General features: G+C 41.2%; 1 protein-coding gene across 7 annotated transcripts in view; it reads right to left on the bottom strand.

The window, feature by feature from the left end:
• NAV2 (neuron navigator 2) overlaps positions 1 to 15,492 on the bottom strand; it is a 345,652-nt gene that overhangs the window by 153,976 nt on the left and 176,184 nt on the right. The window contains exon 1 of one of the 7 annotated variants that reach the window (XM_071762478.1): positions 11,580 to 11,787. The exons of the other annotated variants lie outside the window; for them this stretch is intronic. Coding sequence (XP_071618579.1) covers positions 11,580 to 11,630 — 51 coding nt within the window. The 5' untranslated portion in view covers positions 11,631 to 11,787. Of the gene's footprint in view, positions 1 to 11,579; positions 11,788 to 15,492 lie in introns of those variants that run through there. 7 annotated transcript variants of the gene reach the window in all.

Raw genomic sequence — 15,492 nt, 5'->3', positions numbered from 1 at the left:
ATGTGGACAAATGTTCATACAGGATGGAGGTGAAAGCAGATCTCTGCATGAAATTGAGTATGGTTTAAACTAACATCAGATAAGAATTGTGGCTGAGCTGCAGATAAAATCAGAGCAATTTACTGGTAATCATTTGGGAGGACAGAGCCTCCTGGCATAGAAACCAGGCTTATGGACATCAGCAAAATCAGTCATTCTTTTTTGCCTGGAGCAAGGGTTGGAGGAATGTAGAACAAAGAGCTTGCTGCTAGTTCTTTATTTTGTTTTTTAAAAGAAGAAGGGTATATGTGTACACATGTCCTCAAAGCTTAATTAAAAAATTAAGCACAGAGATAGCAATACCAGGAGAGGAAAAAATAATAAAAAGGTTATCAGGGCTGGTTGTCTATTTTCCTGCTCAAACACAATGAATACTTACAACATTACTTTCTCCAGGCCTTGGTGAGCTACAATTTTATCTGCATAATCTAGAAATGAGGGGGGGGGGAAATAAAAAAAGTTGTTATAGATGTTTGTTGAGATTTAAATGAGATTTTAATAAGATTTTTATGTGAGATTTATGATATTGGTATTTCAGGTTACAGGCTATTGTTTTCCAGAGGCAGTTTAAGAGCACTGCCTAAAACTTGGAATTGTAGCAAATTGATTGAACCCCATATGGATGGCTGAGATTTGAATGAAATCTAAATTATTATTGAAACAACCTAAAAAAAAAAAAATCATCTCATTTGTGTTTTGTTATGGTTTCTTAAAAAAAACAAACAAAGGGGATTCTACCACCCAGGTCCCTTGTGTAATCACAAACACCTTTGGCAACACTTTTGTTCCAAGTTTTCCCTGTGCAATCCCTTAACCACCAGGATGCTATGGATTATCCATTTTTATTTCTACAAATAACTTCCCAGATAGCCTTGCAGGTTTTTTCCTGAGCCATCACTGTTGGATTCTTGAAGAGCAAGGCTGCTTGGCAGTGACTGCTGCCTATTTCCCACTAGAAAGCCATAAGGCAGCCTCAGCAAAATGACAAACACACTTCAAAGAATATAAACTGGTGACACCCTGTGAGAATCAGGAGAGATTCAGACAACTGACAATTAGTGTGTGGTTGCAGCTCAGGCATGGAGATCATTTTAAGGACCTCTTGGAGGTGAGTGACAATTCTAGGCATGCATTAAAGGAGTTCATGCTTGTCCCTATCAGAGCCATCCTGACACAAAGACCAATAAAGAAAAAAAAAGTCTCACTGAACTATATGAGAGCTGACAAAGGCAGCAGCTGCTCTGCTCCACAGGGCAAATTTATGTGTAGAGAAGGAGCTGGGAAAAGCAGATCCTTACAGAAATTAGTTTCAATTCATCCACTCTGTCCACAACACTGTCTGGGAGACCCAAAGACTCCAGAAGAAACTGTAAGTAAATCAGAATATAATCTCATCTTTGAAATGTGAGAAACATCTAAATTCAACAGCATTACTGCTGCTTGCTTGTATGTAATTCCCTAAAAAATGCATTGGCCAAGCTTTTTTTTTTTTTTTTTTTAAAGTTACATGATAAGGACTCTTCAGACCATGAAGCCATCATGAAGTGACCGTGGCTATGGAGAAAAAAAGTTCATTAAGAAGTCACTCAAAACACATTAACAGTTGAAGAGCATGCAGCAGACCCTCACATTTCCCAACAAAAAGCTGGTACAGCAGAGCCTACAGAAGAAATAAATCTCTTTGCCAGGGTTATATGGGCACTGCTCAGAAGTTTCTGGAGGTTTAGAAGGCTGGATGCAAGTTTTGGCACACAGCACAGCTCCTCAAACCTCATTTGATCAGTGCAGATGCAATAATTTGCTGCTGCTGCTACAACACAGTTGAACTAAGAAATAATTATTAAATATACCTTATCTTGGCAATAACTGGTAAGAACCATCTTAGGCAATAACTGGTAAAAATCAGGGTTACTTTAAAATCAAGCAATGTTGAGATTGAAAAGAAAACTAAATGAAAACTAAAGAGTTTTTAAAAACTGTGGTACAAACCATGGCACAGAATAATGCTGGTGCTTAGTAACCTAACTCAGACTTACCCATCCCCACCAACTCGCCAGCAAGAAAAGCCAAGCCCCAGGCTAAGGAGAAGCTGTTGGCAGCTCCCTGGTGTGTAAAGCTCAAGGTCTGTGCAGGTTTCCATCCTGACATTTGGCCAGCATTTTGCAAGCCAATATTTCAGAAAATAAGCTCTTATCAATAGCTTCTGAACGAAACATTTAGGTATAATACAACTGCATTTAGCACCTCTCTTTCTGTATTTCTGCATTACCATTTTTTCCTTTTTTTTTTTTTTTTTTAAGGTGTAACTACCAGTAAGCAGAACAATAAATTATTCTGACTATATGAGTTAGAATCTCAGTGTTTTTACCATTCAGGTCTCTTTAGTGTGATGCTTTACATGTGGCAATGCTGGGGTAAGGGATAAGGACAAGGGCTTTGCCAGTGCTTCAGGGACACCTGCTTCATGCTGCTGACATTTGATTTTTCCCACTCTCTACAGACAGCTGCTTGTCTCAAAAAGCAAATAACCCAAAGATCAGATTAGCAGAGTGATATTTCCACGGGCACACCTAACACTGCCAGACCTCATAAAAGTCCTTACCAGCCCCGGGAGCAGCCTTCAACCCCACAGAAGGACTAAAATGCAATTAGCATCACTTGTGCTTAACCAGGAAAGCAGATGTCTAACAAAGTCATAAACCTGTAATTTTTACACGGGGTTAAAAAGAAACCTCCCCTTTCCAATAGATAGCAAATGATCCATGGGCTCCTAAATGTGTTCCACGCTCCTTTTTGCTATCTCAAGGCTGCTTTGGTCTCTAATCAGCCAATTCATCGACAACTGCTTGTCAGCAGAAGAAAAAAAACAAACCACAGAACAAAGCAGCTTGTTGAGCAAATGTCAGAGAACATTAAATTAACCAGTTTAAGATCAGCAATGAACAGCTGACACCGAACTGAACCCAGCACATGGCCCCAGCCACATTATTGTTAAAAACATGTAGCAAATCCTCCAATTGCTCTACCTTCAAAATGACATTAGAGGATCTTTATTTTCTAAAACACAGGAAGCTGCTTAAGAATGGACAATCAGCCTAATATTAAGTACCATATCAAAAAATAAGCTATTGCTTTTATGTAGCTTGGGTTTAAGGTACTGTTCTACCTCCTAGAACAAATTACATTTATTCAGCATTTTCTCCTGAGCTCTAAAGGGTCCTGAATATATTTCTGTGCACTCCTATTTGTTTGCAAATATTGAATCCTTCAGGAAGGCATCCCCTGTACCTGCTCAAGTCTGTATTAAGTTTCCTGCCTGCTTCAGAGAGTCAGACTGATTCCCCTGATGAGGAACTAAATTACATGTACAGTGGTACCCCACCATCCCCTCATCTTCAAACTGGATTATTCCAAACAAAGACTGAAGGTACAATCTTAAATGGATCTTCTAATGTTGAAGTGGGCATCATTCCTCACCCAAAGAGCTCCAAAACCCCATTGGGCTGAGAGCCACTGCAAACCCTCCCAGAGCCCAAGGAAGGATGTGATCTCAGGAGCAAGGTAACAAAAACCCTCCAGAGGTCCCACCACTCTTGTGAAATTTGGCTGGTCTTAGCAGTGTAGGCAAGTCCCAAAATGACACAGTTATTAATAGAGAATTTGGTTTTGCTTTTCCCAAAACAAAGATTTCAGATTGTTTCATCAACCCCCCACGTTGTTGTGCACTGGGCCAGCAACTGATGACTCCAGAGCAGAAAAATCCAGTAGCAGATAACATAAAAGGACTAAAAAAAAATCAAACTTTATGGCTTTCTCTTCTGGCAGCAAAAGCCATTCAGTGCTGTAGTGGTTAATCAGTTAATGCCAGGTTAGCTGGGGACAGAGATACAGTTTCATGTTGCTGTGGGCTCAGGATACCTAATTACTCACATTCCCTCTCTCTCAACAAAGCAAAGAGCCACCCAAGCAATATTGTCACTATTTTAAACAGAGGTGTGGAAATGACAGGAAAAGATCCCTATCTGCATGAGACTAAGGTGCCTGGAATGGCAGGTGAATTTCTTTTTATTATTCCCTGAAAATCAAGTTTTCAGCCCTGAGTAAATCTCTCTCTCTCTCTGCCTGTCACCCTTCCCACCTCTTGTCTGTCTCACTCAGATAATATTTCCTACACATATTTATGCTGAATGCCTCCAGGACAGGAGCTGCCATTTTTATTCAGTAGAACCTCATATGATAGAGTTGTGACCTCAGTAAATGAATCTAGGCCATCTCAAGATTTAAATGATATTTTTCAAAAGGCCAACAATTTGCCTATTAAATCCACTCTTAGTTATGAAAAGAAAGTGGTTTATACAGAGGCCAGAGCAGGCTAACTCCCCAGACATCTCATTCCTAGTAATCCTGACAACCTATAGAGTGGATCTTCTCCTAATGTAAAGTTCTTATTTAGAATGTCTTAAACCAAAAATCAAAATATTTCTACCTTTAAAATTCTAAAGTACACAGCAGAGAGTTCAGGAGAACAAGGTGGCATCTGTAGATGTTGGGTAACTCTTTGAAAGTGCCAATCCTTTCACATCCCCTGTGTTGAACCCAAAGGCAGTGTAATGCTGAGCCCAGGTTACTTACATGCATCTGCATCATTACAAAAAAGTCTTCCAGGCATTTATTAAAAATAAAAATATAAAAAAAACAACCCTTATGGCAATCTCTGAATGGCTGCAATGCACATCAACTTCCTTTACCATACCCAACATTTCACAGGTGATAATCAAACAAATTTCAGTGTAGGCAGGATGGGAACAGTGATAGGAACTTAACCAATAGAAATCAGATACTCAGGAGTGCTCTTGAAGGTCTCTAGTACTTCCTTTAAAAAGATAGTGATTAAAAAAAAAAAAAAGATACACAACTACTTCTTAGTTCAGAAGTGCCTCTGAAGTACAATGCCCTTCCACACACCAAAGGCATCTTCCCTCCTTCACTTTCCCAGTAATTACCCTGGGGAAATATTTAACAGAAGTTATGTAGGGTCATTTTGTTGGACAAGAAGAGCATTGTAATAGGATCATTATAATAAAACCTGTAACTGCCCAGATGGTCTGTAAGGATTTTATGTCTGCCAAATAAAACTGTGCACATTTCACAATGAAAAAGCAAATCCATGACAATGAATAAGCTTATCAAAAAGGAATGGTGAACATTTGAAGACTTTTCAGATGCAAAGGCAGCACAGAAAACATCTCAGCAGCTACAGTCTTGCCATAAGGACCCTGAACATAACTTTCTGCTAATAAAAAATGCAGATACTGGTTGGCTGAGAGACTGAATGCTCATTCGTGTGTAAAGTTATTATGTGTTTTATGTATTAAAGGCCTTTTATAATGCTCTGGTAAGACTTCACCTGAAAAATCTTGTACAGTTTGAGTCACCTGTGTTCAAGGAGGATGAACTCAGATTAGAAATGGGAGGGTGAAGTTTACCTCTTTGAAAGAGACCCTGTTGCAGTACCTGCCTGTGTTGATTAGAAAGACCCTGCTGTATTTTGATGTCTTCCCAGAGAATACTCCTGTGCCCAAATTAATCCAGGTTCCCTGGTTATGAGTGTCCAGAAAGCAGATTTTTCTTTCTCTTGGCCAACCCAACAAGCTGCACTTTCCTTTAATTCATCTTTCATACTGTGAATAAAATTCTGCAGGAGGTTTCTTCTGCCTCCTGGTAGTCTCACTGCATTAATTCCTCCTTATCTCTACTGAAAGGACCTTTCCTGATACCTCTTAAGGACAAATTTGCCTTTTTCACAGCTACAGTTCACAGTCATGTTGTCATCCCTTGACTGATCCTCTTCAGGAACAAGATGCTGGTGTCCTTTCAGCACACTGTGTGTTCACAAAAGGACATTTCCTTAACTGTGCTTTAATGGAAGGCTAAGAAATCTATTATTATATGCAACAGCATCTTTCAGAAATGCTCTGAAACACAGCATTGTGCTTTATTATTTATTTAAATCTTTGTAGAGTGCCAGGGACTAAGCCTGACATCTCTCAGTTGGCTGAGGTTCCAAACTTTTCAGCTTGGAAAAGCTCTGTGATAGTCTGTGATCCCACACTGAGTTAATTATCAGCTGCAAGATAATGCTGGGATGATTCAAATAAACTGCTTAGAAGTCACTAATATAGATGGCAACAGCTTAGGGAGCTGCTATGATTCTTCTTCCCTTACTAAATGAAAAGTAGAGCTAAGTCAGCTTGCAAAAATAGGTCTCTGTCAGAGCAGAACTTTGCAAACCTCTTATCATCCCAGTCAATTCTTCTGTTGCAGTTTTTAAGTTAAGCACTTGAAAATCTCTTCCAGACTGAAGTGTTTCTTCCAAATAAGTATGTTTTCTTTGCTGTATGCTACACATTACTCCAGAAGGTACACTGAGATAAGAGCATTAAAGGGAAATATTTAATAGAAGGGGAAGCTATGTGTAAACCAGGGCAGGAATTTTATACATAGTGATAAATCTTTTAACACTCTCTTCACAGTGAAAATTCTGAATTAACTCACAATTTTACACGATCCATTTTTTTTTTTTTAAATCCAGTGGTTTGCCAGCTTAGGGCCCATTAACTTCTGCAAAACTCAGGTACTGGTCTGGTTGGCACCATTCACCCCCTGGCACACATTTGGAGTGATGCTGAGCTGAGTAGTATCAGCAGGAAAAATCATTCCTTCTTACCTAGCTCATCTTGGAGCATTTTCCAGCAGCCACAGGGGGATGGGACAGCCCAATTCCAGCATTTCTTGACCCTCAGCAGTGATTCCAGCAGAGACCCTGCAGCTCAGGGTCTTGCAGGGTGCAAGGGCAAGGAGGGGAAAATCTCCCTCAACCTTGAGCAAGTACAAATATTCCTCACATCTTCACCTTTGCAATAAGGATGAGATCCTGGCTGGATGCATGACTAAGGCACAACCCCAGCATGCTATGAAAATCAGAATCCAGTCCTATTCATAAGTTACAGGTGTCTACATGCAAAGCTTCAATGCACAGACATGCACATTTCCTTTCTCTCAAGTCCTTCAACATGTTAAATTAAAACAAAAAAGTCTGGGGAGAGAAGAATCCAAGCAGAATTCTGTATGCCCAGCAGTAAGAACCATTCAAGTGTTATAAACTCAAACTACAAAACACAGAGGTGAAGATAAAGGTAAACTGAGCACCCTTCTGTTCAGTTTTCCCCAGTTCTCTATATCCCATAAGTCTAATCTCAACTGAAGGAAGACAAAAGCCCATTAAAAAAAAAAAAATAAAAAAAATTACAAATTAATTTAAAAAACATTTAAAAAAATCCTAACAAGCTCAAACGTTTGTGCATTTGAAAACTGGAAACACTGTTGGGACATTTCTCAATCAGCTCCTGCTGATACTGATGGGTGTTTCAATCAAGTTGCTTTTATTCCATCCAAAGAAACAAAACATTAAATATGGGCTTATTCTGGGATCATTTACCAGTACATGTCAACTCCAGAATATTTCTTCTTATTTGAGAAGACATAAACACCATTTTCATTCATTAGCTGCTTGTAAACTCAAAAAAACCCCAATCCCAAACACACACACACAAAAAAAACCCTGAAAAGGTTATGTGCTGGAAGTTATATCCAGAGAGATTAGTTACCATGTTTCTACTGATATAACAGAAAGGAAAACTTGTAAAAGGCTGTAACCTTCTCAGATTTCACACTTGAATACCCAGGCTACAAGGCTGGGAGCTACTGAAAACCAGGACAATTTGAATCTTACATAAAGAAAAAGGATCACATGCTTTTTACAACAACCTTCAATCATCACCAAACAAGATATCACTCCTTGGGAATTCTCAGAGCCATAAAACAGTGAGTGGGAAAGATCCTTGTTTTGATTACGTTAAAAAAAAATAAAAATAAATAAAGAAAAAAAGGTGTTTGCTAAGGTGTGTGACTCATAACAGGCAAACAAACAAAAAAGGGAGGTTTTATATTGAAATTTTGTTCTGGTAGTCTCAAATGTAAACCAGAAAGATAATCAGAATTAAACATTTGTTTTTAAAAGCCCAGGAGTAAGGAGCTCTGGTGTCAAACCAGGCAGGAGAACAGCATGCAAAGCAGCAAGTTACCTACATTCAGCCTTTTTCTCCTGAGAACTGGCAATCCCTTAGAAATTAGGCACAGGCTAATCAGCAAAAATAAAAGATCATTTACTGGGTTACTGTCTGGCCACTGAATGTCCAGGAATAAAATCATGATGCTTGGGCAAGACTGGCAAGCAGCCTGTCAGGGTTTCCCAGGAAATCACTCAGCAAGAAACCAACCCTGTATTATCCAGGGAATTCCAGATGACAAACAGATGGGCACTAACATTCTGTGAAGGGTTTTCCCACCCTCCCAAATGGACGATTAACCTAAAAATGAAGTTTTTTACAGTTTTTCACAATGAAGTCTGGAGAATTTTGGGAACTAGATGTGAGTTCTTGCTAGGCTAGAAGCAAGGCAAGCAAGACAAGGAAAACTGCTGGAAGGAGAGGGAGCTGAGATTGTTCAATCTCTGAAGCCCAGGAGGCAAAGTGGGGGCCTCTGGTTGGAGAAGACAGAGCAAGAGACAAGCAAGCATCACAGGTTGTACCAAGGGCAATTCTGGGAAAATTTAAGGCAAAAAATTTCTCCCTATGGAAGTGATGAAACCCTGGGATGGAAGCTGTGCACTTCTGGAACTTGGCAAACTCAGCTGACCCAGAGAAACCTGATGTTTCTGTGAAGTGAGGTCTACTTTGAGCAAGGGATTGGCCTGTATCACTTCCAAAGGTTTCTTCCAACCTAAATTATTTAGTGATTTTATTTATAAAAATAGATGGGATAGTTAGCATCACTCTTAAGGACTCTGCAGGGATCAGAGAGTCATCAAGCTCTTGGTCACACTTGATTTCCTTAACAAAAACATGATTTGCCTTTCAGAAGATGTCATTAACTCACTTCCCAAGCTAAATTAAGAGATAAAACATCTAAACTGAAAAGCTGGCTGTGAAGCTGACAGGATCCATAGACTCACAGATTCATTCATTCTGGCTGGTTCACCCTCAACTCAGTAGTGTACAGCACTAAATCCAATGGGATGGTAATTTGCAAATATTTCTGAAACAGCTTCCAAATATTGAAAATTATGAAAATTATGCTCTTGTGTGTTAAGAGGGGCACGATGAGTACCTAACAGAAAAGCAGAGGAATGGTGAAAAGTGTAAAACAAACACCAACAACCAAACCATCAGCTCTCTAGACCAGTGCACTAACTGGACACCATCTCTTTTGATTAAGACTCAAACCCAGCCCTACACTGGCTGCAGTTCAGTTTTGCATTATGCAAACCACTCCATACACAATTTATGGAAACTCTGTATTCCACAAATTTATGTCACCTAAAACTCCATGGCCAGAGAAAGAACAAAACAAGCACAGCCTCCCTGGTTGTTATAAAAGGCAAACTCTGTGCAGCTAAACACCATGACAAACAGCTGAGGGTGTCTCAATTCACCTTATTTCCCACAAGATACACAGTTACTTAAAATAAATAAACCATAAAATAAATATATTGAAGGTTTTGTCCCTGTTGTAAATGAAAATCCTTTTTTTTTTTACATTTATTTTCAGATGTGTCCCATTTACTCTAATTGTCCCATTTACTCTAATACTCAACTGATTTTTTTAAATGTTATTATTAATAATAATTATTATTATTAAGCTTTCTTTGACCATACTGAGGAGCTCTGCACAGGGCTCAGCTCCTCTCAGACCCTGAGACTGAGGAGCACCCACAGCTCTCCCTGCCCCAGCACCCAGCAGGATTCAGCCCCCCAGGAGCCACCTCTACCATTCCCTAATTGCAGGAGCAAGAAATGTCCAGAGGTTTACAGGGAGAGGGAATCAGGAGCAAGGCACAGGGTGAAGGGTTCTGTATTTTTCTTCTCCTGCCAGAGTGAACCCAGCCCTTTTAGAAAAGTCTGAGCACTACTGGCTTAAGGTTTTCTTGTGCCTCCAATAGTAGCAGCTATTTCATTTCTCAGCTCACATTTCCTTTTCTCTGCTGGGTTTCAGGTGCTCATTTCTCACTCACAGGTGATTATTCTGTTTGCAAAGTCCATTCAGGGGGTGGCTTAACCCCCAATGTCTATGCAAAGAGTTTTAAATGCACCTGTGTACATAGCTCTCCCTGCTTCCTGAAGAGATCTTTGCATATGAAAAGGGAGAAAGGGCTCCCTGTAACCTCCCTTTCCAAAATACTTGGCTTCAGCTTCAAGCTTGGCCAACCCCCACACTCAAGCTGCACATTTTCCCTGCCAGCTCCCAAATTCATTATTCCAGTGCCTACTCATGCGTGAAATATCCGAAACTATCTGATCCCACGTGGAGAGCTGCTTTGCTGCCTTCTACAGAATCCTCCTTAAATAACAGTGTGTTTATCACCTCATTCCTTTCAAGGGAAGTTTGCAAAACCAGAGATTGATTCATTGCTGGATGCACTAAAAATGCCTCTGATCACAGAACCTGAGAGGAAGAGGTGCTGGGCACCTCTGACTCCCCCGTGGATTTCCACCGAGTTTTCCCAAGTAAAGGCTTAGACCTGTAACAAATCCTTAATTTTGATTATAAACTTCACAGGGAAAGAAGTCTTTACAACAAAAAGCGCATAGAAATGTAATTTTCTTTGCTTAAATAATCTGCCAGAGAGAGAGAAAATAAATTTCAAGCTATCTCAGCCAGGCACTGCCTCGATTGCATCAAATAGCTTAAAACCAAAAACTGCTTGTAGGAAATCTCTCGAAGTTTTGACCAGAGTTTAAATCTTGGTATAGACAATAATTCAAAGAGACAGGCAGATCCATGGGTTTCCTGATCTCATTTATGCTGAAGGAATGAGGCAGCCACACACTTTCTACTTACAGGGAACAGTGAGGGTTTTTTTAACTTTCCTAGGAAGAAAGAAAAAAAAAAAAAACAAACGGGGTGGGGGGGAGATATTTAAAAACACACTGTTCAGCAAAACAAAACCTCAAAATGCTCCCAGCTGACCGATTTATTCTAGCAAGGCAGAGAGAAAAGTGTTCCAAGACGAAAAAGTGAAGGAATAAATAAAAGAAGGAAGATGAGGGAAGAGCTCCACACAGAATCCGCGTTTCTCTTCTCACTTTTTAAATGAGCTGAACTCCAGAGATCAAACGAGACGCAAAACAACCTTCAGCAGTCCAAAAGATGAACTAATCAGTAACAGAACCAGCTGCAACGCTGTTGCAAAACAGAATTCCACTTGGAGAGGACATCGTTTCAGCATCAGCCCTTCCAGCCCACCTATTTCCCTTTTTTCTTAGGTATTTCTTTCCCTCAGCCGGACCAAAGCACCTCTTTGCTAATGAGGAATGTGCAGGGAAAGAGAACGTGGAGGAAAAAGGCAATTCCACGGATCAGCACGAGACTTTTTTTTTTCTTTTTTTTTCCCCTTGAGGGTTTTTTCCCCAAATCCTTACCAGTTTCATGGTGCTGTTGTTCTGTTCCCAACGCCACAGCATCAGGCTCATGGTCCTTCCCCCAGCACCTGCCGCAGGTGCCGCGACCCGGCTGTGCCTACGGAACCATCGCTACCCCCAAGCCCGGCTGTCACCTCCCGGGTGCCAACTCATCCTCCTCGGGCTCTTTTTCCTTCTTGGCACAGCTACATCACCCACATGGAGAGAGAAAGACCGGGAAGGTTTCCGAATCCCAAGCCGGAGAGCTCCGGGCTGGCAGGAGCCGGGAGGCAGCGGCCGAGCGGTCTCCTCCTCCCCCGGCCCCGCCGGGTTCTGGAGGAGGCTCCATCGCCTTTAACCCCTTCAGGAGGGGCTGCCCTCCCTCTGGCTGCAGCAAGCAAGAAAAGGAGGAGGTTTTTGGGGGGGTTGGTTTGGTTTCTTTGTGGTTGTGTTGCTGGTTTTTGGGTGGTTTGTTTGTTTTTCAAACGGCGGGAGAAGAGGGAGGTAACCAGGCAGTGAAGGGGAAAGGGAAAGCTTTGCATAGAAATATTTGAAAATAGAAAGGAATAGAGTTCTGCAATAGATTTAGAAAGGTGCCTGAGGGGACGTTTTAGGGCAAAAGCAGGAAATTAGAGGATTTCTCCCCAGTTTGACAGCCTGACACTGTTCAGAGCTGAGCTGGGTTGTTCTACCAGCATTTGGTGCAATCAAGGCTGCTCCCCCTTTGGCTTTCATTTAGACTCAAGTCTGGTGGATGGGGATTACACTTTCCCTTTATTTAAGAGGAAAACAAGGAATAATATAATGCCCTCCGAATTAATAGAAGGTGTGGAACATCACAGATCAGCTCCAGAAACATCAGCTTTGCATTTCAGGAGATTTACTAATAATATTATTCAGAATATCCAAAATGACTTTATTTATTGGCAATTAGTATCAGTTTGGCACACTGTATTTAAGATACAGCTATTAAAGATCTATTTAAATGCCAGACTGTTCCACACTTCTCTCTGCATCCTTTTGAAATCTCTCCTGTGTTCCCCTGAAGCATCTTGCCCTGCACAGCAGTCCAGACAAGACACGGGAACAGCGGGAAGATTCATGTTTGATCTTGCCCAAGCTGCTATGAAATCATCACCAGTAGGAAAGAAGCCTCATGCCATGCCCTTGGCTCTTGCTTCTCACCCTTCTGCTCTGGAGAAGGTTCTGTACCTGGCAGAGGCACCAGTGGGAGGACAGGGGACCACTGTGGCTCCACACATCCCATTAGTTTTTCCCCCAGGTCCATCCCTATCCCGTGCTCTTCATGCCCATGTGGTTTTGCCACACCACAAAAGAATCATGGGGAAGGAGGAGGAAAAAAAAAAAAATGTGTCTGAAGCAGTTCCTCAGGCTGCTCTCTTTCTATCCTCTCTCCTCACATGAAGAGAATTTTTTTGGCTGTAGGATGGGAGGCAAGAAATGACTGCAGGAATAACCCAGGGCTAACAAACTGGGAGCCCACAGGCAGCTTCTGTCAGGCTGCCATCATTTGCTAAGTGTTAACCACTTTTATATCCTGGAAAAAGATACAGTCTTTACAGAAAAGCACCCAATATTTTTTCAGTCACGGAAGCATCAGAGTTTTCAGCCTTAAATTGGCTCCTTCGTAGCTCAAAAACTCCAGTTTCTTTTTCAGGAGGCAGTTTGTGCCTGCAAAACTTGAATCCATGATGCTGGGCTTGGAGATGTCCTTTCTAACACCCAGAGCTGCCTTCAGGGGCCAAAAGGAGTTATATTTAATAAAAGGACCAAATTTTATCCAAATTGGTCGCTTTCTTTTTTCTATTGTACACTTTTATTGGCTGGGATATTTATGTTTCATGTACCCATTAGTGTGTTGCTGAAGAAATAATACAATAAATCAATAAACAAGCATTTGAAATTCTGCATGGTCTCATAAGAAAAAAGGGCTACACCTCCTTACTCAAGTCTTTTCCCTAAGAGTTATGCAGCTATGACTATTTCATTATTGAAGGCTTCAGCTCTTATTCTGTTCCATTTATTATTTTTTTCTAAGTGATAAGGAATAATTATTGAAGCAAAGAGTCATCATATTCCTTTACTGTAAAAAGAACCCCCCCTAGCAATTTTGGTACCTTGGATAGCCACACATAGAGAAGGAGCTGCATGTTGAAAGAATTTCAGGCTTTATACATACAGGTTGCATCTGAACCAGAGAAGTAAAATTTGAATCCCTTCCTGAGAATAAAGACCTCTTGTTCTCTCACTTCACACCAACGTGGACCAAAGCCCTAACACAGCCAAATCTCCCCAGCCAGCCCTCTACAGAAGCAAATACCCTGCTGAAAGGTCATTCCTACAACATTGAAAAGAGTAGAAGGTCAGAGCCCATTTGGGGGGCTGGAACAGAAGATGCATTGGTCTTGAGGAGGGTGGCAGGCAGACACAATACCCTGCTGACAGCCCGTGAATGGCTGAATGAATGAATGCACTGGGAGGGAGAAGCCTGGGGGTGTAGCCAGAAGGATTTTGTAAGGAGCATCTCACCAGCACCTCAGAGGAGGTGCCTGGAGTGCCTGCTCCTCACTGAGTATAAATGTGTCCCTTCCCACTGCTGATGTAGTGGAAACATCACAAGGGCTTCCCATCCAAGTGCTGGCACCTGGCTAAACAGCATGACTCAAAGATTGTGCTGTGCTTCCAAAAAACACACAAGCTTCAGACACACACACACACAAAAAAAAAAAAAAAAAATAAAAAAAAAATAGGGAGCTGAGACACGAGGAGCTTTACACTTGCAGGATTATTGCTCCTACAAAGGGCCAAGACAACCCAGAACACAAGCCAGAGGAGTCTCAGACACCTCTTAAGCCTCTTAAAAGGTTGGTGCTGAGCTGCTCTGCCACTTTGAGCAGCCAAAGGTTTTCATTCAACCCTCAACCTGGAGCTGAAGCCAGAGATTGCAAGAAGCAAAGGAGAGCTCTCAGAAGATGGTAGTTTGTCCTCTGTCATCACAGGGCAAAATTCCATCTTTGAGACCTTTTTGTGCTGATTTACAGCCCAGAGAACAAGGGAGAGCCAAACCTGGCCCTCAAGGAGGAGCTCAGCTAGAACAAACAGATGAAAAGACCAGATATGGATGGAAGGACCTGGGCTTTCATTACTCTTCACCTGACAGTCACATTTCTCTGCACACTTTGCTGTTTTCACATGAACTGAAGTTTGCCTCAGATTTGGAGCATTTTCAGTCCGAAATATTAATGAAGCAAAGCTCCCGAGGCCAAACTGTTAAGTTCTGTGTCTCCCAATCACTTTTTAAAGTTAATTAATACCCTTCATTAAAACCTGTGCTGCTTTTAGAAGCTTCTACTTAATAGATTTTCCTAAGTCAGCCTTGCTGTGGGATGAAGATCCCCTGAGTTCTGATAGCGTTGCCAGGTGTAACCAGAATTTATTTCTCCCATGAAAAAGCAAGACTTTGGAGCTGCCTTTCATCCTCCTATCTCTCTTTTAGGCTCTCTTGACAGAGTGAAAGAGATAAGATTGGGATTGAAGTTTGTAAAATCCCTGCATGACCTCTTGCCCCTTGACAGCATCACTGCAGGAGTTTGCCCTGATTGCTGCACCCTGGCTTTGTAAGATCTGGGAGATGCCTTTCAGGTGCTGTGCCCAATTTCAAAAGAGAACAAGGACAGGATGTTTACTTGTATTTGAATTCTTGAACTATAAAGCATCAGAGCTCTCCTATTTACTTCTATTTGAATTCTTGAACTATAAAGCATCAGAGCTCTCCTATTTACTTCTATTTGAATTCTTGAACTGTAAAGCATCAGAGCTCTCCAGAAAGCTTTATGATGAACTTTGACAACATGCACATGATGACATGGAAAAGGTGTTCAATTGGACCTTCTCCAAAGGACATCATTTACAT

This window comes from Heliangelus exortis, chromosome 18, assembly GCF_036169615.1.
Source record: "Heliangelus exortis chromosome 18, bHelExo1.hap1, whole genome shotgun sequence".
In the NCBI taxonomy this organism is placed as follows: domain Eukaryota; kingdom Metazoa; phylum Chordata; class Aves; order Apodiformes; family Trochilidae; genus Heliangelus; species Heliangelus exortis.
Note: the sequence above shows the minus strand (reverse complement) of the source record. Positions and strands in the feature narration are given on the sequence as shown.